A 26,861-nucleotide genomic window follows, 5' to 3' on the forward strand; every position below is an offset into this window, starting at 1 on the left:
ATTCATTTATCTGAGTACTAAATAGCTATAAAAGAAATTAAGAAATCTCTACTGATTTGGAAATAACTCTAGAATTTGTCAAGCAAAGGTATAGAACTGTGTATGCAATATGCTACCTTATGTGTAAAGAAAAGGAGGAAACAAATTATATTTGTGTTTATTTTAACCTGAAGGCACAGTCTGGAGGGGGGTGCAGAAGAAATTAATAAAAATGGCTCTGTGTGTGTGTGTGTGTGTGTATGTGTGATGGGCATGCTAATAGAATTGATAATAGGCATAAGGCTAGATTGAGTATTTTTTATGCATCCTTTTTTATAGTGTTAATTAAAAAATTAAACCCTATGGTTTTGTTAATTAATCCTTTCTTAAATAAAAAAAATTATTCCCTTTTGTTGCCCTTGTTTATTGTTGTAGTTATTGATGTCGTTGTTGTTGGATAGGACAGAGAGAAATGGAGAGAGGAGGGGAAGACAGAGAGGGGGAGAGAAAGATAGACACCTGCAGACCTGCTTCACTGCTTGTGAAGCAACGCCCCTGCGGGTGGGAGCCAGGGGCTCGAACCAGTATCCTTAACGCTAGTCCTCGCGCTTTGCGCCACATGCGCTTAACTTGCTGCACTACCGCCTGACTCCCAGTGTTAATTTTTTTGAACTATGTGAATGGGTTATCTACTTAAAATGTTTGATTTTAAAAATAACTTTTTAAGAATGCAAAAACTCCAGAAGTAATAACATACTCCTACCTCCTGATAATGTTTATGCAATTCTTCCCCCTGCATACAATGGCTTAAGGAGACCTTTCATCTACTGCAGGCTTAAATTGTACACTATCCCCATTTTGTATTGCCAGACTTCCACTTAGATATCCTTGGACTTCATGAATTGGGTCTTCTCTGTGCTCCCTTAACTCTGGACCTACTTTGGCCATAGCCAGTACTCTATTTTTCCATATCCTTCTGGTGTGGTGCCTGTGGTTCATCTCTGACACCCACCCTATAAAATTAACTTCTCAATGGCCATGCCTCAGAAACACCAAAAGGGAGAATAGAGGTGGGTCTTAAGTGTTTACGTCCTGGACCTGGATGGCCCCAAATAACATGATCAAAGGGAGATGGAAGAGAGTAGAGCAAAAATCTAAGGAGTACACACTCGTGAAAAGTACCCATGGAGAGGGGATAGTAAGGTTCTCCAGCTGGGTGTTACCCTGCTCTGTCACCACAATCACTTTGGACGTAAAGGGCTAAGGAAAAAAAGAATCAAACCATAGGAACCAAGAGGGAAATGCTGAAAAATATTTATCAGTCCTCTGGATACAAACTTGAAGGAAAAGTCATGAAAGAAATCACAATGGGAAAGCTTGACAGATCTGTTTATATAAGTATGTAAAAAGTTGAGAACTCAACAGATTGCAAGCAAAGCAAAAAGGGAAACTATGGGTCTCTCTCCTTTGCTGCTGAGTTAACTGTGGAACTCTAATTGCTGCTCACACTGAGTTTTATCATCCCAAGTGGAGAGACTAGGTTGTCTGCAGGGTTCCTAATTTTTTGAGGAGTGTGTACCAAGTTCCACAACTAAGTTTCTCCTACTTGTCACACTATCCAACTTTAGTTATATATTGCAAACATTTCCTCCCTGTCTATGGTTTATCATAATCATGCTTTACAAAGAGAAGTTTTAATTTTTCAATCAAATTTATAATTCATAGTTTTTTGTGTCCTAAGAAATATTTGCCTACACAAAGGTTACAAAGTTCTTTCTCCTCTACTTTCTTTTTTTAAAGTTTTTAAAAATATTTATTTATTTATTCTCTTTTGTTGCCCTTGTTTTATTGTTGTAGTTATTGTTGTTGTTATTGATGTTGTCGTTGTTGGATAGGACAGAGAGAAGTGGAGAGAGGAGGGGAAAACAGAGGGGGAGAGAAAGATAGACACACCTGCAGACCTGCTTCACCACTTGTGAAGTAACTTCCCTGCAGGTGGGGAGCCAGAGGCTCAAACCAGGATCCTTATGCCAGGTCCTTGCACTTTGTGCCACATGCGCTTTAACCCACTGCACTACTGCCTGTCTCCCTCTACTTTCTTTTTAAAAAAAAATATTTTTATTATCTTTATTTTATTGGATAGAGACAGCCAGAAATCGAGAGGGTATGGGGGAAGAGAGAAAGAGAGAGAGAGAGAGTCCGACCTGCAGCACTGCTTCACCACTTGCAGAGCTTTCCCCCTGCAGGTAGGGCCTATATTTTCTTTTGAAGGGCTTATAGTTTCAGATTTTACATCTTGGTCTGTGATATATTTTGAATTTATGTGTGTGCATGTGTATGCATGCATGTGTATGTATCTATGTTGCAGGATATGGATTAAGGTTTTTTTTTTATATATGGATATATAATATTATTTGTTAAAGAGACATTTCTGTTTTCATTGAAGTACCTTGGTCCCTTTGTAAAAGAAAGAAAGAAATCATTTGGCTGATTCTGCATGGATCTGTTCCTTATGCCTTTTGTTTGACAGGCTCTGCCAGACCATGAAGATGAGATCCCGGAGACAGTGCGGACTGTTCAGCTCATTAAAGATCTGGCTAGGGAGATCCGATTGGTGGAAGTAAGAAGCATGGAAGCAGGGGAGGTGATTAGAAAGGGCTCAAGCTTCAAGTGGCACATCAAAACTTCTGCATTTGGCATGAGAGCTCAGGGGAAGCATTGGGGATACTTCACCATGGATCTTATTTATTCATTCAAAAAATAATATATGCCTTGAATGTACCACAAAATGGGCTAGCTGTTTAGGATACGTAAATGCATAAATAATACAATGCCTGCCCACAAAGAATTCACAATCAAGTAGATGATTCTGAGTGTAGTTGAGATTCAGCTTTCGCATTGTTAAAGTGGGCATAATTATATTTACTTGGGCTGTTAAAATGGATTAAATAAAGTAATACTGGCTGAGCCCTTATTATAGTAAATGCTCAGTAAATTTTTGATTGTGGGTCATGAGGTGATGGATGGTGGAGGTCATAGTAGTTGTTGTTTTCATTAATATTTTTATTTAGTCTCTGTAGTCTACAAAATTAACAGTTCTCCTACGATGAAAATGATGTCATGAAGTCATGTTTCAATAGGAATATTATACCACAAGGTAGTAAGATATAGTATTAAGGAACTCAGACAATCCTGGGTTTTATATAAAGTGGGGATAACACCATCTTTTCAGAGTTTTGTTGGTATTAAGAGCTGTAACATATGTAGAGCCCCTTGAACAGTGCCTGGCAGAGTGAGTACTCGATAAATGTTAGCCATTTATTAATAAACATTGTAGCAAAGACAGAATTTAGTATGGGCTGGTGGAGTAGCAGAGGCACCAGAGGAGAACTGGACTTAAGGTAGTGTAAACTTTCCTTTAGTTCAGAAGTTGTAAGCTTCCATTTAGTGCCCAGGATACAGGTGCCAATCCCAAGCATGATCAGAGTAAGTTACTGGGAAGTTAGACTTTCAGTCTCACTGCTTATAGCATGTTTGACTGCTTATACCAAGTTTTACATTTTTTAGCACTGAACCCATTTCCCTCTACTCCCATCTGTCAGAATACTGTAGTTTATTTGAAAGGCCTACTTTTTTTTAAAAAAAAAAAACTCTTCCCACTTAAACCAATTTTGTATATAAAAAAATTGGACTGGTTGGAAGAGAATTTATCTGGTCAGTTGGCTTTCAAATAGTTTAAAGAAATGGAATTTTTTTCCAAATGAGATATTAAATAACCAACCATAGCAATTTTGATGAAGGGGATGAGGCGTAGTGTTTCATTTCTTCCTCTTGTCTGCCCTCAAATTCGATATTCAAATTTTGAGAAACTCAAAGAAACCACAGAACATCTTTAAAAATCACCTTTCCTGTCTAATTTTTAAATTTTACAGCAGAATAAAATAGAGCCTGAATTTCCCAAGGTCATAGAGTTAGTAAAATTAGGACTAGAACGTCTCTCTTAAATTTTGCAATTCTTAGAACTGGAATCACACAGTTCAGTATTCAGCTTTTTTTTTTTTTTTTTTTGTCTCATATCACCTGTTTTTGGAGTGTTTTTCTCTCCAATTTTGACAGTAGTGCTAATCTTTTCTCTGTTCACTTTCTCCTTTTTCATCACTGTCTGGGTAAAGAAATGCCACCCAGTAAATTCTTGACAATTGACTGTGCAAAAACTAGGGTGTGCATATGCAGAGTATCTATATGCCACTTTTATTGCCATAGTACCACCAGTGCTATGAACAGATCTCTGCTCTTAGCATAGAGAGAATCCTTGAGTAAGCTCTAACCCCCTCATGTACTAACACTCTTATAGGATATCTTCCAACAGAACGTTGGGAGGACGAACAATATCTTTGGGCTACAGAGGATCTTCCCAGCCGGCTCCATACCCTTAACCAGTCCAGCCCATTCCACTTCAATGCCCATGTCCAGGCTGTCATTGCCCTCCAAAAGTGATTCAAAGAAGAAAGTCCTGAAGCCCAAGAAACTCTTCAAGAAGGCAGAGCAAAAGGGCAAAGAGGGCTCAGCCTTGGGGCCTGCTAGCCATTTGAGCTATAATCTCATGGACACATACAATCATCAGACACTGAAGACAGTCTCTTCCCAGAAAGCAAAGGTGGGTGCTGGCCAATGGGTTCAGCCCAACCCTTTTGGGTCCCTTGGAAGAGTAGGTTATCAAAAGGACAGGCCCTCTTGTCCTGCTCCTATCTCCCTTAGGATCCCTGGTATTTGGCTATCAGTCCCACTCATTTGACAGACATTTATTGAGACCTTGTCTATGCTGGGCACTGTGATAGGTGCTGTGAATGTAACCCTTAAATATCTGACAGGTTAGTCAGAAAGATGTACAAAAAGACAAACGAGTGCAATGAAGTGTTGTGATTACCACATTCAAGGGTGTGTATGTAACCCTGAGACAGAGGAGGATTATTCTTACCTGGGTAGGGGTAAAAATCAGGAGCTTTTCTCCGAAAACATGACTCTTAAGATAAATTTTAAAATGTTTTGAAGGGGAATGACTTTTGAAAACATGGTGTATTAAGTGTAAGGTTGGAGTCTGAACAGGTCCCTGAGAAAAGCCCTTCTCCAGTGTTACACCTTTGCTTCAAAGATTCCATGGCGTATACCTTCTCCCTTTCAGGAAACAAGTTTTATAAGATTTATAGGCTTCCTCTGAGCCAGCCAAATAACATTAGTCTTCTGCTCCTGTGATCATTTGGGGTGGAGATTGAGGGCAGTGTATCAGAAGGCCTTGGTTCAGGTGGTTTTGACAATGAACTCAGCCTGTGAAACTGGAGGGAGCTGGCGATCCTGATTCACGTGGGAGTCCCAGACAGATCACAACTGAGCCTCCTCCTTCTGCAGTTCAACATTGCTGGTGCCTGCTTGAATGACACAGATGATGACTCACCAGACTTGGACCTCGATAATGAAGGCCCACTAGGCCTATTGATGTCTAATGGCAGGTGAGATGGGGAAAAAGATCACAAATATAACTGGGACTGTTGGTGATAACATGTCACTAAGATAGGGCATAGAGACTGGGACATGGAAGGGGGAGATAGTATACTTGGCGAAATAACCAGATAGATATTAATCAGTTATCATTCCTAATTAGTTCAAAGAACCTTGATAGTGTTTGGTGTAGATAGGGAGATGGTCTTTGAATTTAATTGGCAATCCTCAGACAAATCATGTATAGCTTCTAGAAATTTCAGCAAGTCAGTGGGTCAGAATCTGGTAGCAGAAAAAAAGAGATAGCATAAGCTTTTTTTTTTCTTTATTTATTGGATAGAGACAGCCAGAAATTGAGAGGGAAGGGGGTGTTAGAGAGGGAGAGAGACAGAGAGACACTTGCAGCCCTGCTTCACCACTTGGAAAGCTCTCCCCCTGCAGGTGTTGACCGAGGGCTTGAACCCGGGTCTTTGTGCATTGTAACGTGCGCTCATCCAGGTCCGCCACCACCCGGCCCCAAGCATAAGCTTTTTATATATCTTTTGAAACTCCAGTTTATTTTGCAGAAGGGAAAATGTTCAGTTTTCATTATGTTATTGTAATAGTAACTGGAAAAAATATTCATCATTAAATACTGGGTAAAAAAAAAACTATGGTACATCTATAAAACAGTACAATGTAGCTATGAGAAAGAAAAGTTTATTCCTTGGACAATGTCTAAAATATAATCATAAGTGAAAAAATAAATTAATAAAGTAGCATATAGGAACAGTAAGCATTTATTTGAAAGGTGTGAGTTCATGTGTGTGTGTGTGCTTACGTAGAAAAGAACTTGAAAAAAGAAATATATATATATAACCCATAACTGATCCTTGGGAGAACATGATGGTTACTGTTTTGGAGGTAGGTAGAAAGACCTATGTCGGAAGTTGGGTAGCAGCGCAGCGGGTTAAGCGTACGTGGCACCAAGCGCAAGGACCAGCATAAGGATCCCAGTTTGAGGCCCCGGCTCCCCACCTGCAGGGGAGTCGCTTCACAGGCGGTGAAGCAGATCTGCAGGTGTCTGTCTTTCTCTCCCCTTCTCTGTCTTCTCCTCCTTTCTCCATTTCTCTCTGTCCTATCCAACAACGATGACATCAAGAACAACAATAATAACTACAACAATAAAACAACAAGGGCAACAAAAGGGAAAATAAATAATTAAAAAAAAAGAAAGACCTATGTCTCTCTTTGGCAGTGGGAATGGTATGAAATTATATCCTTATTATATTTGTAAATCACTAATAAAAAAAAAGAAAAGCAACACATAAGGGGCCAGGTAGTATCACACCCAGTTGAGCACACAAATTACCAAGAACAAGGACTTGAGTCTGAGCCCTTGTTCTCCACCTGCAGTGGGGAAGCTTCATGAGTGATGAAGCAGGTCTGCCACCACCCTCCCCTTTGGTACCAGAGCACTGCTCTGCTCTGGCTTGTGGCAGTACAGGGGATTGAACTTGGAAGTTTGGAGTTTCAGGCATGAGAGTCTCTTTGCATAACCATTATGCTATCTACCCCCCCCCATGCTTTCCCCTCTCTCTGTTTTCCCCTCCCCTCTCAATTTCTCTCTGTCCTATCAAATAAAATAGAAGGAAAGAAAGGAAAAATAAAAAGGAAAAAATGACCTCCGGGAGTGAGATTCACAGTGTCAGCACTGAGTGGCAATTAAAAAGTAAATAGATGAGGGTCAGACGGTAGCACAGTGGGTTAAGCACACATGGTGCGAAGTGCAAGGACCGACATAAGGGATTCCAGTTCGAGGCCCCAGCTCCCCCCCTGCAAGGGAGTCACTTCACAATTAGTGAAACAGGTCTGTAGCTGTCTATCTTTCTCTCCCCCTTTCTTGTCTCCCCTCTTCTCTCGATTGCTCTCTGCTTTATCCAACAACAACAAGGACAACAAAATGGGGAAAAAATGACCTTCCGGAGCAGTGGATTCATAATGCAGGCAAAGAGCCTCAGCAATAACCCTGGAGGCAGAAAGACAACAACAACAAAAACAAAGTAAATAGATAAATAAAAAGAAAAGCAACACAGTTTTTCCTTTAATTTAGCTTTTTAAAAATATTTTTATTTATTACTGAGAAAGGAGAGAAAGAAAACCAGACATCTCTTCCATTTCTCTGTCATTTCTCTTTCTAAAAATATAGAACAAAAGCAGATTAATTGAATGACAACCAATTCAAATGAAAGCCAATTCATTTCAATTTTCAAAAGGAATTTGGTTAACAGAATGACGTTTTCCAAGTGTACCAAGTATATCGATTAACAAAAGAAAAAAAAACCTGTTTCTTTTTTAATTATAAAATTTATTTCAGGATGTGTGCTTGTTGATGTTGTTTGCCATGTGCAGCATAATTATTTAAGCTATTTTAAGTTTTTAGCATTATATATTTTAGCATCTTTTTTTTTTTAACATTTAGTTTATTCCATTTTGTTGCCCTTATTGTTTTATTGTTGTAGTTATTATTGTTGTCGTTGTTGGATAGGACAGAGAGAAATGGAGAGAGGAGGGGAAGACAGAGAGGAGGAGAGAAAGATAGACACCTGCAGACCTGCTTCACCGCCTGTGAAGCGACTCCCCTGCAGGTGGGGAGCCGGGGTTCGAACCGGGATCCTTATGCAGGTCCTTGTGCTTTGCGCCACCTGCGCTTAACCCGCTGCGCTACAGCCCGACTCCCCTTTTAGCATCTTTTTGAGGTATAGTCACATAACTAGTCTGTTGTAAATATACAATAAACAACTTTTGCTCAGTTATAGCTTATGGTGGTGCTGGGGATTGAACCTGAGACCCTGGAGCCTCAGGCATGAAAGTCTTTTTGTATAACCATTATGCTGTCTCTTCAGCCGAGCTAAGCAACTTTTAATAAAATTAAAGACTGTGTTCATTATAGGCATAATAACTATTATTCTTCTCCTGGACCCCATGCACACTTTCACTAATTTACTTAGCAAACTTTGACTGAATATCCTCTAGCTGCAAGGCACTGCAAGCCCTGAGTTGTTGCTTGGTTGATGGGTCGGCTATATTTCTCCCAGGGTGTATTTGGAAATTCACTAATTGTTTCATTTTGTGAGTAATGGCTTCAGCCACAACATTTAGGCAAAAAGCAAAGGAGAAACAGAATGGGACTGGCTAATGTTAAAATCAAAGCTTTGCTGAAAACAGTCATGTGTACTGAAGCAAAGCATTGTCCTCAAGCAGAGACATAATCGGTATTGAAGCAGTGCCTGAAACACTTCATCAGACTGTATTTAAAATGTTTAAAGAACTCTTGGAACAAATAAAGCCCTGAAAAGGTCTTTCAAATAAAAAAAGACTATCTCCACAATTCATTTTTATAATATTTCTACCTACCCCCAAAGACCCCTCACGCCTACATATCATCAGTCTTTGTTTTCTTTCATATCCCAGACAACTATTCTACTTTCTATCTTTATATAATTGCTTTTGAAAAAACATTTTTATTATATAGAATCATACAATATGTAGTCTTTTGTCCCTGGATTCTTTACTTAACATGTACTTGAGTTTCATGCATGATACTTTCTGTACCATCAATTCTTTTTACTGCTGAATAGTATTCCATTGTATGGATATAAAACATTTGTTTATCCATTCACTAGATTATGGTAATTTGGATTAATTTCACTTTTTGACTATTATGAATAATGGTACTATGAACATTTGTGTGTAGATTTTGTGTAAACATATCTTCTTTATTAGATATAACAGTTAGAAATTGAGAGGGGAGGGGAATATAGAAAGATACCTGAAGACCTACTTCACTACTTGTGAAGCCTACAAGTAAGAAGTGGAGACCAGAACCTAGGTCCTTGCACATGGTAATGTATCTGTTCAACCAGGTACACCAACACCTGGCCCTAGACATATCTTTTCATCTCTCAGTAAAATTTTGTGTCATATGTTTATGATGTTTGATTTTTAAAGAAACTGCCAAATGTTTTTCAAAATATCTGTACCATTTTACATTCCCACTCTCAATTATGAATTTCTCCATATACTGCTAACACCTGTTATTTTCTGTCTTTTGAGTTATTGTCATTCTGATGAATGTAAAGTGGTATCATGTTTTTGATTTGAATTTCCTTAATGGCATTGAACATTTTTTCGTGTCATTATTGACTATATATAATCTTTAGAGAAATATCTATCCAGACTTTTTGCTCACCTTTAATTTTTTGTACTATTATTGAGTTCTAAGATTTTTTTTCTTAAAATTCTGACTACAAATCTATTTTACCAGATAAATTGTGTGAATATATTTCTTCCTAGTCTGTGACTATCTTTATTTTCTTAATGGTATATTTTGAATCACAATGGTTTTTAATTGTATCTAATCTCAAGTCATAAAAAGTATAATTTCTGGGAGTCGGGCGGTAGCGCAGTGGGTTAAGCGCATGTGGCGCAAAGCGCAAGGACCGGCGTAAGGATCCCGGTTCGAGCCCTTGGCTCCCTACCTGCAGGGGAGTCGCTTTACAAGTGGTGATACAGGTCTGCAGGTGTCTATCTTTCTCTCCCCCTCTCTGTCTTCCCCTCTCTTCATTTCCTCTGTCCTATCCAACAACAACATATCAATAACAACAACAATAATAACTACAACAACAATAAAAAACAAGGGCAACAAAAGAGAATAAATAAATACATATTTTAAAAAAATAAAAAGTATATTTTCTGTTTTAATTCTCATAGTTCCATCTTTTACATTTAGATCTAAAGTTCATTTTGGTTAAGTTCTTCATATGGGGTGAAGTAACAGTTCATATACATTTCTTTGCATGTGATATATAGTTATCTTAGCACCTTTTGTTGAAAAAGCCATTCTTTCCTTCCATTGAATTGCTCTAGCACTTTTGTCAGAAACCCATTAGCATAAGTTCAAGGGTTAAGTTCTGAACTCACAGTTCTATTCCATTGATAATATTCATTCTTATACCAATTCTTATACTTCCTTGATTGCTGTCTTTTTAAAAAATAATTTATTCATATATTTTATTTATTTATTTTATTGTTGTTATTGATGCCATTGTTCTTGGATAGGACAGAGAGAAATGGAGAGAGGAGGTGAAGACAGAGAGGGGGAGAGAAAGATAGACACCTGCAGATCTGCTTCACCGCTTGTGAAGCGACGCCCCTGCAGGTGGGGAGCCGGGGGCTCGAACCTGGATGCTTACGCCGGTCCTTGTGCTTTGCGCCACATGCGCTTAACTTGCTGCGCTACCGCCTGACTCCCGATTGTTGTCTTTTAAGTTTCTTTTGAAATTGATTAGTATGATTCCTTCAACCTTGTTTTTCAGAATTGTCTTTGACCATATAAATTCTTTGTCCAGATACATTTGAGTGTCACCTTTTTTTTTTTCCAGAAAAACTTGCTTGACTTTGATAATGGTTATATTGAATCCATATCAATTTGGAAACAACTGCCACATCAACAATATTGAGTATGACTGTTTTTATGCTTTACTTATTTTTCTCTCCAGTGTTAAGAGGATGAAGGGTTTATCTAAGTCTCGCCGAGCCAAAATTGCAAAGAAAGCAGAGAAGGCTAGACTGATAGCAGAACGGGTGATGGAGGATGAATTTGACTGGGATTCAGATGATGAACTGCAAATTGACGAACGATTGGGAAAGGAGAAGGCAACCTTGATAATAAGACCAAGTGTGTACCTGTTCTTTCTTTTTCCTGCCTCCCTCATTTCACATGTTCTTGATAGACACAAGACCTTAGGCCTAAGCTTGTTGACATTCTGATTTATTTATAAACTACATTTGTTACTTTCAGCAAAACTACTCTTATTTTCTTCCCCCAGGTGTTTGGCTTGAATACTAATCATAGTTTGGCTTTGTGATAAATGTATTCCTTTGTTTTATAGAATTTCCCCGAAAGTTGCCCCGTGCGAAGCCTTGTTCTGACCCCAACCGAGTTCGTGAACCAGGAGAAGTTGAGTTTGACATTGAGGTAAGAGCCTCCTCATGTCTGTTCTGCTCATTCTGGTTAGACCAAAGAGAGGTTGTCATTCTGTTTGGAGAGTGGTATCTTATACATTCAATTGCTAAAATATTTATTTTTATTTATAAAAAGGAAACATTGACTAAATGATAGCATAAGAGGGGTACAGCTCCACACAATTTCCACCACCAGAACTCCATATCCCACCCCCCCCCCCCAATAGCTTTCCTATTTAACCCTCTGGGAGGATGGACCCAAGGTCATTGTGGGATGCAGAAGGTGGAAGGTCTGGCTTCTGTAATTGCTTCCCCGCTGAACATGGGCATTGATAGTTTAATCCATACTCCCAGCCTGCCTCTCTGTTTTCCTAGTGGAGCAGAGCTCTGGGGAAGCAGAGCTCCAGGACACATTGGTGGGGTCATCTGTCCAGGGAAGTCTGGTTGGCATCATGCTAGCATATGGAACCAGGTGGCTGAAAAGAGAGTTAACATACAAATCCAAACACATTGTTGACCAATCATGAACCTAAAGGCTGGAATAGTGCAGATGAAGAGTTGGGGGGGGGGTCCTCTATTTTGTAGACAGCTAGTAGGCGTATTTTAGTTATATTCCAAAGGGCCTGTGGCTATACTAGTTTTTTTTCCCTGAGCCTGAAATCTGATATTCATGTGGATCCAGGTTATTTTCTGGGGAGATGATGTCATGGCTGGAAAAAGGACCAGAAAGCTAGATCAAGGGAGATAGTTACACCCTAATATGGGAAAGGTGTATAAATATTGCTGACTGTAAACTCCATCAATTTGATTTGGTCAGTGGCCCATGTTCAGCTTAGGAGTCTATGTGACCTCTTCATCCCTGTAAATCTGAGCTCACATTCTGTGGTCATGAGTAGGAACATTCCAAGCTGCCCCAATTTCAGGACCCATCTTCCTCAGGTGTCACAGAGTATGTTGTCCATCCTCCCTTTGGAGGATGGAACATCCTCTACCATTGATGATCCAAGTTGATTTCAAGGTCCTATGGAGGCCTAAAATATTTATTAAGCAAACAGTTGTATACTAAATGCTACTGAAAATATAAATGGGAGAGTATATTTTAAATGAAATTATTGAAAAATATTTAGAGGGCTGGTTAAATAGCTCACTTGCTTATTTGCCATGTGTATGACCTGGGTTTGCACCCAGCCCCCATATAATTTAAAAAAAATTTTATTTATAAAAAGGAAACACTGACAAAACCATAAGATAAGAAGGGCACAACTTCACACAATTCCCACCACCAGAACTCCGTATCCCATCCCCTCCCTTGATAGCTTTCCTATTCTTTATCCTTCTGGGAGTATGGACCCAGGGTCATTATGGTGTGTAGAAGGTGGAAGGTCTGGCTTCTGTAATTGCTTCCCCGCTGAACATGGGCGTTGACAGGTTGATCCATACTCCCAGCCTGCCTCTCTCTTTCCCTAGTGGGGCGGGGTTCTGGGGAAGTGGGGCTCCAGGACACATTCGTGGGGTCATCTGCTCAGGGAAGTCTGGTTGGCATCATGTTAACATCTGAAACCTGGTGGCTGAAAGGAGAGTTAACATATAAAGCCAAACAAATAGTTGACTGATCATGAACCTAAAGACTGGAATATTGCAGATGAAGATTTGGGATCTCCGTTTTGCAAATAGCTAGTAGGCCTTTTTTAGTAATATTCCATAGGGCCCATGACTATATTGTTTTTTTCCTGAGCCTGACATCTTATATACAGATAGACCCAAGTTATTGTCTGGGGAGATGAAGTCATGGCTGAAAAAGGGCAAGAAAGTTGGGTCAGGGAAGAGAGTAGCTCCCAAATATGGGAAAGATGTATAAATATTGTTGACTATAATCCCCATCAATTTGATGTGATCTGGGGCCCATATTCAGCTTAGGAGCCGATATAACCTCTACATCCCTGTAGATCTGAGCTTGCATTCTGTGGTCATGAGTTGGAATGTTCCAGCCTGCCCCAGTTTCAGGACCCATCTTCTTCAGGTGGTAGATAGAGTATGTTGTCCAGCTTCCCTTTGGAGGATGGAACATTCTCTACCATTGTTGATCCATATTGTGGGCAAGGTCCTATAGTCCCCATATAATTAAAGGAGTCTTCATTGTTGTGGTCTCTTTCACACTCTTGCTGCCTCTCTATCTAAAAAAATAAAAATATTTTAGTACAGAGTAGAATAAGAGGTAGTGTAATATAACAGAATATCTAATGTTGACCTTACACAAAATTGTTTGAGCCTTCATTTCCTTATCTGTAAAAATGGGAAATATGATACCTATTTCATAATGTTGCTTCAAAGATTAATAAGAATGATATTTTGCTTAGTATGTAGTGTTCAGAAGATAATAATATCAGGAATGTGATTGTCAGTCCTTTTTCTGGGACTTAACAGACCAATTCTGAACACATGAGGCAATATATTTTTTCCCTTACAGGAGGACTATACAACAGATGAGGATATGGTTGAAGGGGTTGAAGGCAAGCTTGGGAATGGGAGTGGAGCTGGTGGAATTCTTGATCTGCTCAAGGCCAGCAGACAGGTGGGGGGACCTGACTATGCCACTCTCACGTAAGTACTGCCTTTGAACTCCCCTTTCCTGGCAATCAGACACCAACCCCATCCTCTACCTCTCATGTTAAGGGCTAGGTAAGCCAATCAGCAGATATTTATCAGGTCATTTAAAAGAACAAGACAGATTGTTTAGGCTGAAAAAATAGATAGGAATTCTGACCTGAGGAACTTGAGATGTGACAGAGATGACATATAGACATCAAGAAAAATTAGTTCTGAGTTCCTTGGAAGTTGAAAGAATGACAGGAAGAGCCATACGAGTCTTCCATTGAGGCCAGGTGGTGGCACGCCGGGTTAAGTGGACATAGTATGAAGTCTTTTCTGGGCTGCTACAAAAAAGGACAATGCAGCATGGTTGAACAGAGAGAGAGAGAGATATGTCCCTCCTTTGCCATCTTTTTCATATTGACTGGACCAGTTATGAAATATTTGAAGCAAGCATGACTGGTTTTTGTCATTAAAACAATCTTTGATAATAACTTGACCCTTTAGTGTGATCCTATTTTTCATCTGGTATGGCCCCCATCTTTCTCCCACACTGATCCTTAAAAGTGTTGTCTTTACTCCTTGATTATTCTGATGACTGTTTTCCTCTGACAACTAGGGAATATTGCTCAGCATTTGTTCTTTGTCCCTTGTAGTGAGGCCCCTGCCTCTCCTAGCACCCAGGAGGCCATACAGGGTATGCTGTGCATGGCCAATCTGCAGTCATCATCATCCTCACCAGCTACCTCCAGCCTGCAGGCCTGGTGGACTGGGGGGCAGGACCGAAGCAGTGGGAGCTGCAGCAGTGGGCTAGGCACAATATCTAGCAGTCCTGCTTCCCAGCGTACCCCAGGGAAGCGACCCATCAAGCGGCCAGCATACTGGAGAACTGAGAGCGAGGAGGAGGAGAACGCCAGTATGGATGAACAAGAAAGCTTGGGCGCGTGCTTCAAGGACGCAGAGTATAGTAAGGACAGCTTGAGTGACTAACCCCAACCCTGATCGTGTACAGTTTGTTGTGATGAAAGGCTTGGCTTTAAGCCTAATGCTTAGTTCCACTCTCTCTCTTTCTCCCCACCCCCTTCCCTCAGAGCACTGATCAGTTTTGGCTTTTGATGGTGTGGGACATTGAACCTGTGACTTCGAAGCCTCAGGCATGAGAGTCTCTTTGTGTAACCATTATGCTGTCAGCCCCTTCCCTGGTTTCTCTGAGCCATATTTTCTTGATATGTAAAATATTAACTGTAAACCCCACCTGTGTGACTTCTGCAACCCTGTAAATTTGTGCTCACATTCTATGGTCTTGAGTAGGAATGTTCCAAGCTGCCCCAATTTCAGGACCCATCTTCCTTAGGTGTAGCATAGATTATGTTGTCCAGCCTCCCTTAGCACCATATTCCCTCAAAAGGATCCAGTGTTGGAGCAGTGTATAAGAAATACTTGTTTTTCCCTACAGCCTTATCAGTAGTGGATATTATATCTTTTTAATTTTTTCTAATTCAGTGACAAAAATGGTGTATCTATTCTGTTTATTAGGTATTTATTCTTTTTATGTGCATTATCTCTTTAACATTCCATTTATTTTTTATTTTTTAAATATTTTATTTACTTATTTATTCCTTTTGTTGCCCTTGTTATTTTTTATTGTTGTAGTTATTATTGATGTCATCGTTGTTGGATAGGACAGAGAGAAATGGAGAGAAGAGGGTAAGACAGAGAGGGGGAGAGAAAGATAGATACCTGCAGACCTGCTTCACCGTTTGTGAAGCGACTCCCCTGCAGGTGGGGAGCAGGGGTCTCGAAACGGGATCCTTAAGCCAATCCTTACACTTTGTGCCACATGTGCTCCCATTCCATTTATTTTTATATTGGGATATTTTTCTTACTGGTTTAGAGAGTTGATAGTTGCTAGATATTTTGGGGTGTTTTATATATTCTGGAAACATAAAAATTGTTTTTAGTCTCTTATATTTTAATTTTTGCTGTCACTGTTTTATGTAGTCATCTTTTTATTATTTTTGTATTTTGTGTCTTATAGAAATATCTTCTTGCATTCTTGTTCTATAGAAGTTTAAAAAATTAGCTTTCTCCTATAATTAACTTTTGTGAAATTGTGGGAGGTAGAACTTTTTTTCCAAATGAGTATTTATTTGTCCAGTACCAGTGAGTGATTAATTTATTATCATGCTTTTTATTTTATTTATTTTATTTTTTATAAAACTACATTCTCATCTATATGTAGATTTATTTTTCTTCTCTATTCCTTTATTAACTGTGATTTTAGGTAAGCCAGTTATTATTTTTTTATTTTTATATTTATTTATTTATTTATTCCCTTTTGTTGTCCTTGTTGTTTTATTGTTGTAGTTATTATTGATGTCATCATTGTTGGATAGGGCAGAAAGAAATGGAGAGAGGAGGGGAAGACAGAGAGGGGGAGTGAAAGACAGACATCTGCAGACCTGCTTCACCGCCTGTGAAGCGACTCCCCTGCAGGTGAGGAGCCGGGGGCTCAAACCGGGATCCTTCCTCCGGTCCTTGTGCTTTGCGCCACCTGCGCTTAACCAGCTATGCTACCACCCGACTCCCAGCCAGTTATTTTTTATTTATTTATTTATTTTTAGCCAGAGCACTGATCAGCTCTGGCTTATGGTGGTTTAGTTGATTGAACCAGGGGCTTTGGAGCTTCAGGCCTGAAATTCTCTTTGCATAACCATTATGCTATCTACCCCCACCCACTATTTAATTTTTCTGAGACTCTGTGATAATAGTACCTACAACACAGGCCACTGTCAAGCTTAAATGATTGTATAAAAAGCACTTAGAAAAAAATCACTCTGAACATTGATCTTCACATGGTGAACACTTCTGTGTTTGTTTTATGAAGCAGAATAAATAGTATTAATATTAGCTATCTAATTTTTAATTCCTGTAGTCACTTGGATCTAAGGAAAACACAGATGTTCAGAAAGTCCATCAACTCTGGGCTAAGCTGTGATTGGTCTTATAGGATTGCCAGATTCTCTTGGCCACCCACTCTATCTCTAGCAGGCAGTCACATTGACCTATAGCCAAGACATCTAGACCTGGTTTATCTGGTCCTCTCAGAACAAATCATTGACTCACCTTTCCTGTTCCCACTCTCTGCATTGCCCAGCAACACTGGAAAAGCAGGCAGTTTCCACATCTTTATTCTGATGAAGAAGTAGCATTACCCTGAGTGAAACTGTATATAGCATACTGTCTAGGATGTCAAGTGATTGAATAATTAAAGAGTTTAGTAACTTGGAATATGGAGCTATAGAGTATTATTCAAAAGGAGATAGATGTTGAAATTAAAACTGAATAATAAGGGGGCCAGGTGGTGATAAACTTAGTTAAATGCACACATTACAATGCTCAAGGATCCAGGTTCAAGTCCCTGGTCCTCACCTGCAGGGGGAAAGCTTCACAAGTGGTGAAGCAGGGCTACAAGTGTCTCTCTTGCTCTCTATCTCCCACTTCCCTCTCAGTTTCTCTCTGTCTCTATCCAATAATAAATAATTTTTTTTAGCCCCTATTCCGACTCCCAGCTCCAAAAATCCATTTAATATAATGTCCTCGGATAGAGGACGTATCAGATATTAAACTGATAAGAACAGATACTACACTTGATCTTAGCCAATAATTTTTAAAAATTAGCAAGCCCTTTAAAAAGATTGAACTTAAAAAAAGGGAGGGCTAGTACCCTGGGAGGTGGCACAGTGAGTTAGAGCTTTGGACTTAAAAGCATGAAGTCCAGAATTTGCTTCCAGGATTGTGTGTGTGAGATCAATACCATGGTGTGTTCCTGTTTTCCTTCTCCCTCTCCCCCTCTCCCTTTTCCTCTCCCTCTCCCCCCTCACATATACACATACCCCCTCCCTCCCTTCCTCCTCTCATCCCAGTAAATAACATTTTTATTACCATGTGCATGGACCATGTTTCAAGGCCCTGCTCCCCACCTGCAGTGGGAGTGCTTTATGAGTGAAGCAAATCTGCAGGTGTCTTACCTTTCTCTCGCCCTCTCTATCTCACCCTCCCCTGTCAATTTCTCTGTCCTGTTAAATAAAAAAGAATAATCTTTTTTCTTATAAAGAGGGACAGTAAAATTTAACATCATTCTATTTAGTCAGTGGATCATTTGAGTTACTTTTCCATGAAAGATCATACCATTGATTAGTTTACAGTATAGAATCATGGGCTTAAATTACAAAGGAGTAATTAAAATTAATATATTTAATGTCATGTTGTACTTGTTGTTGATAGACAAATACAAATAATAGATTATATGAACTTCTAAAATATAATTTATCTCAATAAATTAAATTTAATTAAATAAAAGAAAATCAATTCAGAGCAAGAAACTGACCTTCTTATTCTTACTTTTCCAGATTTCCTAGGTTGATTTTATTCTATTCAAATGAATATGAGAATTAGTTTGTCAAATTCTATGAAAATTTTTCTTAGGGTATTTCAGTACAGTTGCATGACATTTACAGATTAATTCGTGGAGACTGACATTTTTATTTTATTTTATTTATAAAAAGGAAACACTGACAAAATCATAGGATAAGAAGAGTAGAACTCCACACAATTACCATCACCAGAACTCCATATTCCATCCCCTCCCTTGATAGCTTTCCTATTCTTTAACCCTCTGGGAGTATGAACCCAAGGTCATTGTGGGATACAGAAGGTGGAAGGTCTGGCTTCTGTAATTGCTTCTCCGCTGAACATGGGCATTGATAGGTCGATCCATACTCCCAGCCTGCCTTTCTCTTTCCCTAGTAGGGCAGGGTTCTAGGGAATTGGAGCTCCAGGACATATTGGTGGGGTTGTCTATACAGGGAAGTTTGGTTGGCATCATGCTTGCATCTGAAACCTGGTGGCTGAAAGGAGAGTTAACATGTAAAGCCAAACAAATTGTTGACTAATCATGAACCTAAAGGCTGGAATAGTACAGATGAAGAGTTGGGAGGAATCTCCATTTTTTAGATAGCTAGTAGGCATATTGTAGTTATATTCCAAAGGGCCTATGACTATACTAGTTTTTTTTTTCCCTGAGCCTGAAATCTGATGTGCAGGTGAATACAAGTTATTGTCTGGTGAGATGATGTCATGGTTGGAAAAAGGACTAGAAAGCTGGATCAAGGAAGAGAGTAGCTCCCAAATATGGGAAAGGTGTATAAATATTGTTGACTGTAAACCTCATCGATTTGATGTGATCTGGAGGCCATATTTAGTTTAGGAGCCTATGTGGCCTCTGCATCCCTATAGATCTGAGTTCACATTCTGTGGTTATGAGTAGGAACGTTCCAAGATGCCCCAATATTAGGACCCATCTTCCTCAGGTGTAGCATAGAGTATCTTGTCCATCCTCCTTTCGCAGAATGGAACATTCTCTTCCGTTGTTGATCCAAGTTGAGGGCAAGGTCATATGAGGACCCACAAAGGGGTCTGTTTTGTTATGCCTGGTAGAGATGACCGGTAACAATGGAAAGAGGGATTTATTCGAGGTCTAGGCCCATCCTGTCTGTTTGGGAATCTCAGGACTCCCCGGCTAGGGCCCCAGCTGATGTGGTGGCCTGATAGTGGCTAAAGAGTCATCGTTAAAGTATGCCAGTCTCTTGACCTTATTCAGCTTTTGCAGTCCTTGCTTTGATAAGGTTAGCTTGGGAGTGAGTGAGGGAAGTATAATAGGAAGTGTGTGAGGAGGGTATGTAAGTCTAAGTAGACACTATTTCATTATAAACTTCATACTGACTCACTGCAGACTATTGTGTCCTTGTGCTTTGAGGTATATATTTTGCCCTAATTGATGGATACATGTGAACATATGTCCTATCTCATGGGACCTGGTCTATATCTAGGTTTTGGGACTTTGTTAGCAAGTGAACCACCTGGAATGGAATTAGAGAATCCTATGAAAGGAAAGGTCTCACTTGAGTAATGAGGCTGAAGCATTGACATTCCATGCCTGAAGTCTCTGGATACAGTCTGAAGTGAAGCATGCTGAGGTGGTACTCATTGTGTTGATTAGGTTGGGATCAGCAGATGTGATATCAGTTGGTATGAATTGAGAGAAATATGCAGGAAAGTGAGCTCCACTGTAGAGGTTCCAGGACTGGGTGAAATATAGGCTCTGTAGAGGAATTGGGAGGTTTCTGCTGTCTTAGGGTTTAAGAAGGCAATAGATAGTTATTTCTGTAATCAAATTATTTGGTAATTGGATTAACTTTGAAAAATCCCTTTGTTAGGATTTGCTGTATCATAGACAACATCACCATAATTTATGTCCTTTGACATTATTTGTATATAGCTGTGCTTCTGTTCTCCCTGATCTAAGCTTTTAAGAGAGTCAACATATTGAAGACTTAGCCTGTGGTTTTTGCATTAAAAAGTTTGAGACATTCAATTTTTCCCTCTCATGTTAATTAAATAGTGATTTATATGATTACAAATTCATAGGAGTGTACATAAACACCATTCCCACCACGAAGACTGTGTCCCCTCCCACCCCACCCCCCACCCCTAGCCCTGTGAAGCCGAACATCCACCCTCACCTTCAACCCAGGGTTTTTAATTTGGTGCCCTACTCCAAATTCAGGGAGACTGACATTTATTCTCTTCTCTTTCTCTCTTTTGTTCTCCCTCTCTCTTTCTCTGTCTCTCTCTCTCTCTCTCTCTCTCTCTCCCTTCCTCCCTCCCCCCTTCTTTTTCTCCTTGACCACCATGGTTATAGTTGGAATATAGTGCCTGCCCAACTTTACCTCTCCTAGTGGGCCCCTATTTTCTTTTCTTTCCTCTAGGTGGAGAGAGAAGAAACACCACATTACCACTCCAATGCTCTTGAAGCTTCTGCCCTGCAAGTGCTCCCAAGTGGTGTCTGGCTTGAACCTAAGTCCTTGAACCCAGGTTTTCACACATGGTAATCTGTGTGCTGTACTGGGCAAGCAACCTTCTGACTCCTGAGGCTTTTTTTTAAATCCCTTTTGTGCTAACATGGGATGAATGCTTTCTTTTTTTTTTATTATTTAAGAAAGGATTAATTAACAAAACCATAGGGTAGGAGGGGTACAACTCCACACAATTCCCACCGCCCAATCTCCATATCCCACCCGCTCCCCCGATAGCTTTCCCATTCTCTATCCCTCTGGGAGCATGGACCCAGGGTCATTGAGGGTTGCAGAAGGTAGAAGGTCTGGCTTCTGTAATTGCTTCCTCACTGAACATGGGCGTTGACTGGTCGGTCCATACTCCCAGTCTGCCTCTCTCTTTCCCTAGTAGGATGGGTCTCTGGGGAAGCTGAGCTCCAGGACACATTGGTGGTGTCTTCAATCCAGGGAAGTCTGGCCGGCATCCTGATGACACCTGGAACCTGGTGACTGAAAAGAGAGTTAACATACAAAGCCAAACAAATTGTTGAGCAATCATGGACCCAAAGCTTGGAAAAGTGGAGAGGAAGTATTAGGGAGGTACTCACTGCAAACTCTAGTATACTTCTGCTTTCTTACTTTGGTGCCATACTCCAAACTCAGTCAATTTCTGCTTTGCGTTTCTACTTCTTTTTTTTTTTTTTTTTACATGCATAACATTCCACAGATTCCCATTTAGCAATACAACCCCCACTATTTCATTCATCATTTTTCATGGACCTGTATTCTCCCCACCCACCCACCCCAGAGTCTTTTACTTTGGTGTAATACTCCAATTCCATTTCAGGTTCGACTTGTGTTTTCTTTTCTAATCTTGTTTTTCAACTTCTGCCTGAGAGTGAGATCATCCCATATTCATCCTTCTGTTTCTGACTTATTTCATTCAACATGATTTTTTCAAGGTCCATCCAAGATCGGCTGAAAACGGTGAAGTCACCATTTTTTACAGCTGAGTAGTATTCCATTGTGTATATATACCACAACTTGCTCAGCCACTCATCTGTTGTTGGACACCTGGGTTGCTTCCAGGTTTTGGCTATTACAAATTGTGCTACCAAGAACATATGTGTACACAGATCTTTTTGGATGGATGTGTTGGGTTCCTTAGGATATATCCCCAGGAGGGGAATTGCAGGGTCATAGGGTAGGTCCATTTCTAGCCTTCTGAGAGTTCTCCAGACTGTTCTCCACAGAGGTTGGACCAATTGACATTCCCACCAGCAGTGCAGGAGGGTTCCTTTGACCCCACACCCTCTCCAGCATTTGCTGCTGTTACCTTTTCTGATGTGTGACATTCTCACAGGAGTGAAGTGATATCTCATTGTTGTCTTTATTTGCATTTCTCTGACAATCAGAGACTTGGAGCATTTTTTCATGTGTTTCTCGGCCTTTTGGATTTCTTCTGTGGTGAATATTCTGTCCATGTCCTCCTCCCATTTTTGGATGGGGTTATTTGTTGTCTTGTTGTTGAGTCTGGTAAGCTCTTTATATATGTTGGTTATTAAACTCTTATCTGATGTATGGCATGTAAAGATCTTCTCCCATTCTGTGAGGGGTCTCTTGATTTGGGTAGTGGTTTCTTTTGCTGTGAAGAAGCTTTTTAATTTGATGTAGTCCCATAGGTTTATACTTGCCTTAGTCTTCCTTGTAATTGGATTCATTTCATTGAAAATGTCTTTAAAATTTATGCGGAAAAAAGTTCTTCCAATATTTTCCTCTAAGTATCTGATAGTTTCTGGTCTAACATCCAAGTCCTTGATCCACTTGGAATTTACTTTTGTATTTGGTGAAATACAGTGATTCAGCTTCATTCTTCTGCATGTTTCAACCCATTGTTTCCAACGCCATTTGTTGAAGAGACTCTGCTTTCCCCATGTAATAGTCTGGGCCCCTTTGTCAAAGATTAGATGTCCATAGGTGTGGGGCCTCATTTCTGGGCTCTCAATTCTATTCCACTGGTCAGTGTGTCTGTTCATGTTCCAGTATCAAGCAGTTTTGATGACAATGGCCCTATAATATAGTTTGAGATCTGGCAGTGTGATGCCTCCGGTTCTGTTCTTTTTTCTCAAGATTGTTTTGGCAATTCTAGGTCTATTCTGGTTCCAGATAAACATTTGTAGCATTTGTTCTATTCTCCTAAAAAATGTGCTTGGGATCTTGATGGGGATAGCATTAAATTTGTAGATGGCTCTGGGTAATATATTCATTTTGATGATGTTAATTCTTCCAACCCATGAGCATGGAATATCTTTCCACTTCTTTGTGTCTTTTTCAATTTCTTTGAGTAGTGACTCATAATTTTCAGTATACAAGTCTTTCACTTCTTTGGTTAGGTTTATTCCTAGATATTTTATTGTTTTTGTTGCTATAGAAAAAGGAACTGATTTCTGGATTTCAATTTCTTCTAACTTAGTATTTGCATAGAGGAATGCCACTGACTTTTGAATGTTAATTTTATAGCCTGACACATTACTGTATTGCCTGATGATTTCCAAAAGCTTCTTGCTAGATTCCTTAGGTTTTTCCATGTATACTATCATGTCATCTGCAAATAAGGAGAGTTTGACTTCTTCTCTTCCAATCTGTATTCCTTTAATTCCTTGCTCCTGCCTGATTGCTATGGCAAGAACTTCCAACACTATGTTGAATAGTAATGGTGATAGTGGGCAGCCCTGTCTAGTACCTGATCTGAGGGGAAATGCTTCCAGTTTTTCACCATTGAGTATGATGTTGGCTGTAGGTTTGCTATATATAGACTCCACTATCTTCAGGAATTTTCCATCTATTCCTATTTTTTGTAGTGTTTTGATCATAAAGGGATGTTGTATTTTGTCAAAGGCTTTCTCTGCATCTATTGATATGACCGTGTGGTTTTTGGTCTTGCTTTTGTTGATGTGGTGGATCACATTGATTGATTTACGTATATTAAACCAACCTTGCATGCCTGGGATAAACCCCACTTGGTCATGATGAACAATCTTTTTGATATACTGCTGTATCCGGTTGGCTAGAATTTTGTTCAATATTTTCGCATCTATGTTCATCAGAGATATTGGTCTGTAGTTTTCTTTTTTGCTTGTGTCCCTGTCTGCTTTTGGTATCAGGGTGATGTTGGCTTCATAGAAGCTGGCAGGGAGTATTCCAGTGTCTTCAATCTTCTGGAACACTTTTAAAAGTAGAGGTATGAGTTCTTCTTTGAAGGTTTTGTAGAATTCATTTGTAAAACCATCTGGTCCAGGACTTTTATTTTTGGGAAGATTTTTGATAACTGTTTCAGTTTCATTAGCTGTGATGGGCCTGTTCATGTTATCCACTTCCTCTTTACTTAGTTTTGGAAGTTGGTAGGTATCTAGGAAATCATTCATTTCTTCCAGGTTCTCTAACTTGGTGGCATATAGTTGTTCATAGAAGCCTCGCATGATATGTTGAATTTCTGCAGTGTCTGTTGTGATATCTCCTCTTTCATTTACTATCCGATTTATTTGGGTCTTCTCCCTTTTTTTTTTGTGAGTCTGGCTAAAGGTTTGTTGATTTTGTTTACTCTTTCGAAGAACCAACATTTACTTTCATTGATCTTTTGTATGGTTTTCCTATTCTCAATGTTATTTATTTCTGCCCTAACTTTAGTAATTTCTGTCCTTCTGGTTGCTTTAGGGTTCCTTTGTTGTTCTTCTTCTAGGTCTTTAAGATGTGCAATCAGGCTGTTTATTTGTGCCTTTTCTTGTTTCCTAATGTGTGCTTGTATAGCTATGAACTTCCCTCTTAGGACTGCTTTAGCTGTGTCCCAAATATTTTGATAGCTTGTGTCTTCATTTTCATTGAACTCTCGAAACATTTTGATTTCTTCCTTGATTTCCTCTTTGACCCAGAAGTTGTTAAGAAGTGTACTGTTGAGCTTCCACATTTTGGCACTGTTACTAATCTTTTGTTGATTGTTAAGTGTTAGTTTAATTCCACTGTGGTCTGAGAAGATGCTTGGGATGATTTCAGTGCTCTTGAATAGGCTGATGCTGTCTTTGTGGCCTAACATATGGTCTATCCTTGAGAATGATCCATGTGGATTTGAGTAAAATGTGTATTCCAGTTTCTTGGGATGAATGACTCTGAAAATGTCCAATAGTTCTAGTTTATCTATCTCTTCATTTAGCTCCCTTATGTCTTTACTGATTTTCTTCCTGGATGATCTGTCAAGTTGAGATAGTGGGGTGTTGAAGTCCCCTACTATGATTGTGTTACTGTTAATATATTGCTGTAGCTCTTTCAGTAGAAGTTTGATGTATTTAGATGGCTTCTCATTGGGTGCATAGATATTAATAATTGTTAAGTCCTCTTGATTGACTGATCCTCTGAGCATTAAGTAGTGTCCATTCCTATCTTTTTTAATCTTATCTATTTTAAAGTCTATCATGTCAGATATGAGAATAGCTGTTCCTGCCCTTTTTTGTGGGCCATTGGCTTGAATGATAGTTTTCCATCCTTTCACTTTAAGTCTGTGTTTGTCTTGTTGCGTTAGGTGAGTTTCCTGTAGACAACATATTGTTGGGTTGTGTTTTCTGATACATCTTCCTACTCTGCGTCTTTTAATAGGTGAATTCAGGCCATTAACATTTATTGATATCAAAGATTGAAGATATTTTAACGCCACTCTTGTAGAGTTTTAGAGTGTTTTGATATATGTCCTATTTGTGGTGGTCTGGTTGTTTATAGGAAACCTTTCAGAACTTCTTTCAAGGCAGGCTTGGTGATGGTTGCTTCCTTCAACTGTTGCTTGTCTGAGAAGGTTTTGATGCTTCCATCTAGTCTGAATGACAATCTAGCAGGATATAGTATTTTTGGCTGAAAGCCTTTCTCATTGAGCACTCGATAGATATCTTGCCATTCTCTTCTGGCCTGTAGTGTTTGTATGGAGAAATCTGCTGCTAATCTTATGGGTTTCCCTTTGTAGGTGACTCTTTGTTTTTCTCTTGCAGCCTTGAGGATCCTTTCTTTATCCTTATTCCTTTCCAATCTAAGTATGACATGTCTTGGTGTCTGGGTTAATTCTTTTTGGGACCCTCTGGGCTTCTTGAATCTTTATGTCTTTGGTGTTGTCTAGACTAGAGAAATTTTCAGCTCTTATGGCCTGGAGAACGCTTTCTTCCTCCCCTTCTCTTTCTTCCTCTGGTAAGCCAATAATGCGTATATTGTTTCATTTGAAGTCATCCCATAGGACTCTGTTGTTGTTTTCAGCATCTCTTAATCTCTTTTTGAGATCTCTTACTTCTTCTTTAGTTGTCTCTAATTCATCCTCAATCTTGCTAATTCTGTCTTCAGCCTCATTGATTCTATTCTCTCTGCCCTCTACTGCTTTCTGGAGTTCATCTATTTTGTTGCCCTGCTCTGATACTGTTTTAGCTTGTTCAGCTAGTTGCCTTCTTAGCTCAGCAATTTCAGCTTTCAGCTCTCTAATAACCATGAGATTATTAGAATTTTCTTCCATATTCTCATTTGTTGTTCCTGCAGTTCTGGTTACAATTTTTTCAAATTCTTTACTCACTCCTGTTATTATTTCCTTAGCTAATGTTTGGATGTTGAACTCGTTGTTTTGTGCTTCGCCCTCTGGAGGACTTTTAGCTGGACTCTTGTCCTGGTTCGAGTCTCCAATATTTTTTCTTGTTGTTTTAACCATTTTATATAAGTTAACAGTTTTTTCAATCCCTGAGTTGGAGTTCAGTGGTGTAAAAGCCTTTTTTTTTTTCCCCTGTAGGCTATGGTAGCCTGAGGGCTTTTAAACTATCAATAGGCTTCTTGGCTTAATCAATGACTCCTGACCAAGAGATAAAGCAGGGTGTGGCA

General features: G+C 39.5%; 2 protein-coding genes and 1 pseudogene across 7 annotated transcripts in view; 2 read left to right on the forward strand and 1 right to left on the reverse strand.

The window, feature by feature from the left end:
• The window catches only part of FAM120C (family with sequence similarity 120 member C), a 423,297-nt gene that overhangs the window by 256,165 nt on the left and 140,271 nt on the right, over positions 1 to 26,861 (forward strand). The window lies entirely within an intron of this gene.
• Positions 1 to 26,861, forward strand: part of PHF8 (PHD finger protein 8) — a 139,968-nt gene that overhangs the window by 61,998 nt on the left and 51,109 nt on the right. For 3 of the 6 annotated variants that reach the window (XM_060183472.1, XM_060183473.1, XM_060183477.1), the window contains 7 exons: positions 2,510 to 2,623; positions 4,334 to 4,636; positions 5,386 to 5,486; positions 11,016 to 11,194; positions 11,409 to 11,494; positions 13,949 to 14,082; positions 14,727 to 15,037. In XM_060183472.1, coding sequence (XP_060039455.1) covers positions 2,510 to 2,623; positions 4,334 to 4,636; positions 5,386 to 5,486; positions 11,016 to 11,194; positions 11,409 to 11,494; positions 13,949 to 14,082; positions 14,727 to 15,037 — 1,228 coding nt within the window. The remainder of the gene's footprint in view (positions 1 to 2,509; positions 2,624 to 4,333; positions 4,637 to 5,385; positions 5,487 to 11,015; positions 11,195 to 11,408; positions 11,495 to 13,948; positions 14,083 to 14,726; positions 15,038 to 26,861) is intronic. The other 3 variants (XM_060183474.1, XM_060183478.1, XM_060183475.1) reach the window with 2 other exon arrangements.
• LOC132535955 (U2 spliceosomal RNA) lies at positions 17,609 to 17,742 on the reverse strand (annotated as a pseudogene).

The sequence above is a fragment of the Erinaceus europaeus genome, chromosome X, assembly GCF_950295315.1.
Source record: "Erinaceus europaeus chromosome X, mEriEur2.1, whole genome shotgun sequence".
Classification (NCBI taxonomy): Eukaryota; Metazoa; Chordata; class Mammalia; order Eulipotyphla; family Erinaceidae; genus Erinaceus; species Erinaceus europaeus.